General features: G+C 38.3%; 1 protein-coding gene and 1 non-coding gene across 2 annotated transcripts; one reads left to right on the top strand and one right to left on the bottom strand.

The window, feature by feature from the left end:
• Nucleotides 1-681: 681 nt before the first annotated feature.
• On the bottom strand, nt 682-2,835 carry LOC115739658 (heat stress transcription factor B-2a-like). The gene is made up of 2 exons (XM_030672871.2): nt 2,381-2,835; nt 682-1,360 (listed from the first exon to the last, which is right to left on the bottom strand). Exons 1-2 carry the CDS (start codon nt 2,714-2,716, stop codon nt 938-940), a joined length of 759 nt encoding a protein of 252 aa, XP_030528731.1. The 5' UTR covers nt 2,717-2,835; the 3' UTR covers nt 682-937.
• A 2,466-nt stretch (nt 2,836-5,301) lies between these two features.
• TRNAV-UAC lies at nt 5,302-5,374 on the top strand. Its single transcript has one exon. It is a non-coding gene; the product is annotated as a tRNA-Val (tRNA).
• Nucleotides 5,375-5,816: the final 442 nt, after the last annotated feature.

The following is a 5,816-nucleotide window of genomic DNA, read 5'->3' as shown; positions in this document are numbered from 1 at the left end:
AGGAGCTTCCACAAGCAAAAATAAAATGCATCACTGGGGGTTCGCATGAAGTATAAATAATGATCAATGAGCTCCAGTGGCTACTACTAATGAGATAAAATATGAGGAAAGTGATGATAATGATGGAAGTAACAGTTCAGAGGATGAGAATAAAGATGATGGAAGGAAAAGTAGGTATTCTTCTTATGATCAAAATTTCGCAAGTCATACATACATTGTATTTATCTTTGAAATTCAAGTATGCTATTGTGAAGTATTCAGTTGCTTAAGAGCCAAGCACAATGTGGCAAGAACACTAATGAGTAGTACAAGAAAGAATATGCATAGATCTGGGAGTGTGTTAGGGATGTAGGCTCCAAAACCCATCCACTAGAGTTTATATAGAAGCTATAGAGAGGCCATTGCCTGACTTTGGGACCAAATTTGATGGAATTCATATATGCTTTAATGCATGCAAAAGGGGTTTTTGGGCTAGCTGTAGAAGAGTTATAGGGATGAATGCTTTTTTGAAGGATTTTACAAATGAGATTTATTGGCTTCTATCATAAGAGATGGATATAATTAGATGTTTTCACTAACCTGAACTGTTGTGAAGGTAGAGAACAAAGAAACTTGATCCTAGTTCCTCAACAATCTTTAGAAATACAAGCCCTTGGTTGCACGAGTTGCAAGTTCGAACGATCTGAGTGTTTTTGTTGCCCAACCCCGATATTATTATTCACATGGAGTAACCCTTGGCAAGGGGTAAGAGCCCACCAAATGTTCAGTTTCGCGAGTTTTCAAGAAGATTGTCCTATACATGCTTCGAGAAGTAACAGGATAACTTCTTGAAAAGATTCAAAGATTCTGACACCCTTGATTGGGTTTTAATCTCTCGATGCAAAGGGCAAAAAAGCAACAGAACCCCACATCCTTAAACCTCTTCCATCTGCAAGTACTATTCTTCACCATATCCTCCGAAATTGCTCCGGTGGGACATTATCTGCTCATGGTGGTGGTGGTGGTGGTTGTTGCCCATGTACTGGCCAAGGCAGTCCAGCAACTTCATCTCCAGGGCTTTGAACTGGGCTATCTGGGTCTCCAACTCCATCTTCTCCCTCCTCAAGCTCTTGTTCTCCTCCATCAATTGGACACGACCACCTCCCTCCGCCCAGCTTGCGCTGATCTGTGCGTTATTGCTGTTGCTGTTACTGCTGTTGTTGCTGCTATTCTGGTGGTGCTCTTTGGAAGGTCTCAGGAATGAAGGGAACACGCTCGGCTCGCACTTCTTGCGGGTGATCTCCGTGAGCTTGTGCCTGCACCCCTTTTGGAACTTGTCATGCTTGAACTCCCATCTCTTGGATGATGTCTTCTTGAATCCCTGCATTTTTTTTGTTTCATTTTTTCAATAATGAATCCAACCTTCTCAAATTACTAACCTAGGAATGCTTAAAAACACCATGCAATATGCGGTCGTATCTAAATTATTATGATATCCTAGTTTACCTCGTTTGTTCCGAGTCTATACTTACCTTACTCGCTTCCCAAAAAATGTTGCTTAATAGACATTAAAAGAGCAAAGAGAAACTCCGAATAAAATACTTATAAATTTCTAGATATCCGAACCTCTCGTTACGAGTGATTATCGTAGGTACTATTTGTGCATCGTATGTGCTGTATGCATCGCTAACTCACTATGTTAATATGACATTTCTTTATGTTGCTAACTCACTATATTGATATGACATTTCTTTATCTTGTTTCGCGTTTGGACTCGCAAATACTTTGTTTGAAATTTAGCAAAGCCGCCACATGAGCATAGAAAATGGCTCAGGGTGTGTAACATGGGAGCCGAAATCAAATAAATCTGCGTTGACCAATGTCCAAACTCAGGCACACATTTCAATTTTGGCAAGCTCCGTCCAAGCTACACCACCCTCATGCGCGGAATCAACACATGGCTTACTTCATGCTTCTTTATTGTAGGAAAAAGAAGAAAAAAGAGCTTTACCCGTTTCTTGTGATTCCAACAAAAAGTTATTTGTAGCTGCTGGAGCAATAAAAATTTGAAGTATAATCCAAAGCAAAGGTAGAGAAGAAAAAGTACATGGAATCGCCAAGATCTAAGCTCGGATGCTGTGTATCCTTCAATGAAGTACCCTAGAAGAACGAGAAATGCTGTTTTTTCCAAGGTCACATGATCCCATCCGCTAGTGCAAACTCTAATCGATAGCGAAGATTATAAGGCAGATTGCGATGCATCTCAAGAACCGAGCATGCGATCGATCGCAACGAGAATTGAGAAGCGCCACGCGGGTTCGGATGTATGTATCTGATCCACAGAGAGAGAGAGAGAGAGAGAGAGAGAGAGAGAGAGAGAGAGAGAGAGAGAGAGACTAACGTAGGTATTGAGTTGGCGAATGAAGCTGGAGAAGTTGTTGTGCTTGAAGTATTTGGGCAACATGTGCTCCGAGAACTCCGCAGGACACCACACCACAAACCCACTCCCTTCTCTGTTCCAAGATATCATCATCTTCTTCTTCTTCTTCATCGCGCCGCCGTCGCTGTCGCCATCGCCATCATCTTCTTCTTCATCATCTCCTAGATCGTCTCGTCCGGTTTCCTCGAGAAGATCGAAGGTCTTGAGCAAGAACGGGGCGGGGCTTCTCGTCCTCGGGCTCGTACTCTTGCTCTGGACGTTGGTGTTTTGCTCTGAAACTTCCTCACGAGCCGCCATTGTTGTCACTTACGTCTTCTTCTTCTTCTTCTTCTTCTTTTTGTCACTTCTTCTTGCAAAAGGCACTCGCTCTGTCACTCTCCAGTCTTTCTGTTTTATACTATTCAACTTGACCAGCCTCGCCAGGAAACTGCTAGTCTCCTGGAAGGTGAAGGGATGTTTCTCTCTCTTTCTTTTTGAAAACTTTAGTGATGTTTTCTAAGGTGGCTGTCTTTAAAAAAAAAAGTGTTAGTGGACTATTCTAGGAATACTCAAGATTAACTTGAACTCGTCTGCTAATTAAATTTTGTTAACTAATGTCTTATCTACTGAAGTTATTTCAAAGCCATTATGCACACGAATTCGAAGCAATTCTTTTTCGAGATTATTTAGTTATAGTAAATTGATCGCCTCCCGAGAAATTATCGGATCCATATTAAATTTGATACGAACGATACATCGAAACACGTATGTATGAACCATGACGTACTTAACCGCGATAACCATTTACCATATTGTCCATATGTTTATATAGGATTCCGTTAGAGATCAAAGGGTGAATTACAGGTGATGATGTAAGCAAAATTACAACCGTCCTTTCCGGCAGCATCATTGCTGTATATTCTTTTTGTACTTACTATTAATGTGATTGGTTCTGTTTACTACAAAATGAATCCAATAATGTCCTTCGCCTCTCCTCTTTTGTGAACAATTTGAAGATTCTCCATCGCTAAGGGTTGTTATATTTACGTATCTTTCGGCTCATCGATGTGCATTTGGTCGACATGATTAAGGCTAGGAATGTGATTAAAAAGATCTAAGCTTGGCAGGGACAGTGATTAATTAATTTTGATCTAAATTTTGAAGAAGCATCTTTCTACTAATTAATCACCAAATCAATTATCAAATGGGCCATGGAGGATCAAAGAAGACAACGGAAGGATCTGGGGAGCTCTGAGCGCTCTCTCTCTCTCTCTCTTTTCCATGGTCAAAAAAGTCTTCCTGCCGTGCGAACGAGGTGTGATCCGCTGCCATCCGTTCTACGGTAATATCTTAAAGATCTTGATCATAGCCGTTGTTACAGGCGAGTAGACCCTGAAAGTCGTCTTTGACTTTGGGGTGAAAGTGGAGGGTTATGATTCAATTGGTCGTCCGGTGGGGGAGCACGGTGGCGCAGGATGCAGGAGATGAAATGGACGTTGGAGAGTTAGTAGCCAGCCTGATTTGACTGGTAATGAGAAAGAGAGTAAATGCACGTGCGGCACGTGCTTGATCCTTTCAATTCTATTTTGGAATAATGGCGCAAATGATCTATGAACTTTAATCTAATGTACAACATGATCTCTAAACTTTTAATTTAACCACTAAAATTTAACCTAATATACAATGTGATCCATGAACTTTCAATTTGATCAATGTAGTTTCTAAACTTTTAGAGCATGTTCAACTTAATCTCTAAATTATAGGAAAATGTTCAATGTAGTCATTCTATTAATTCAAGTTTATGGATGACTTTAAACATTTTTTTATAGTTTAAGGACTAAGTTGAACATGTTCCAAAAGTTCAGGAACCATATTGGTCAAATTGAAAATTCATAGATCACGTTACATATTGGACTAAAGTTCGGAGATCATATTAATCAAATTAAAAGTCTAGAGATCACATTGTACATTGGATCAAAGTTCACGGATCATTTGTGCCACTATAGTTCTTGAACTTTTGGAAGATGTTCAATTTTTTTTTTTTTTAAGGACATGTTCAACTTAGTCAATTCAACGTAGTCCTTGAATTTAATGACTAAGTCGAACATGATCTTGAACTTAGTCCTTGGACTTTAATCATTTGTGCCAATATGATTTCTAAACTTTTGGAACGTGTTCAACTTAGTCCTTGAACCATAAATTTTGGGGACTACAATGAACAAATTAAAAGTTCAGGGATCACATTATATATTGGGCTAAAGTTCATATATCACATTACACATTGAGCCAAAATTTAAAAACCATTTGTGCCATTTTACCATTTATTTTTTGGGTAATTTCTACACTAATATTCATGTTATTTCTATTATCAAGTTTAATAACAAAAAAAAAATGTCGGTTGCTCTATGTTATGGGAAAAAAAAAAAGAAAGTAGGACCATTTCCTCTTTATTTCCCCAATGACAAAAAAAAAAAAACTCCGAAAAATCTTCAGCCGCGGAGAAAAATAAATAATCATAACAAATTACCTTCTATTTCAGTAATTCATATAACATTGTCATTACACAAAAGCAAGACCAAGACGTGCAATGTTGGGTGAACCCGGTTTAAATGTGGCAATTAGATCTTCCAAGCCATAAGACCATGGTCACAATATCGAAGTGCTTTTCAAATATGTTTCGGCGGCATTAATTCCATCATCCAAATTATTAAAAAAAATTATTTTTTTTCGACCAAAAAAAATTATTTTTTTTCGTACATGCACGACGTCATGAATGTACTTACGAAATTCGGTGAGGAAATAATATAAATTAAAAGATAAAATCTCAATCCATCGAATAATTGAGATATCTCTTTGTCTATGTACCTATATATAGTTACATTTTTGCCCTTTTGTTCGAAGTTGTTGCTGTGGTGTAGTGGTTATCACGTCAGTCTTACACACTGAAGGTCTCCAGTTCGATCCTGGGCAGCAACATCTCCTTTTATTCCTTTTAAATCATTGTCCCTTTTTCTTTTTTTTTTTAGTCTTTTCTTGGTTCTATTTATATTTACTACTAATTGACGGAAATTCATTTTTTGCTCGGCTCTCGATTTCTCGACCAAAATAATAGCACTTTTCTAGCAATTTTCGGGCAACCGAAAATAGCATATAGTTTGATTTTTCGTCAATTATCATCGTATTTTGTAAGAACGTCCCCTTTTCCTTTCGGCCAAATATTATAAAAATGTGCTCTTAATTGGCTTCAACACCATTCTTGAAATTTCTACCTCAGTCAAAGATTATCACAATATTTTTTGCACTCCAGATCATTGACCAGGTGAATTTAATCTTTTGGGCATCCAGCAAATCAAGACCTTGGGTTAAAATGAAAAAGTACAAGGCATATAACATAAAATGTATATCACAGGACATGGCC

Source organism: Rhodamnia argentea, chromosome 9 (assembly GCF_020921035.1).
Source record: "Rhodamnia argentea isolate NSW1041297 chromosome 9, ASM2092103v1, whole genome shotgun sequence".
In the NCBI taxonomy this organism is placed as follows: Eukaryota; Viridiplantae; Streptophyta; class Magnoliopsida; order Myrtales; family Myrtaceae; genus Rhodamnia; species Rhodamnia argentea.
This window is presented reverse-complemented; position numbering and strand designations above follow the sequence as displayed.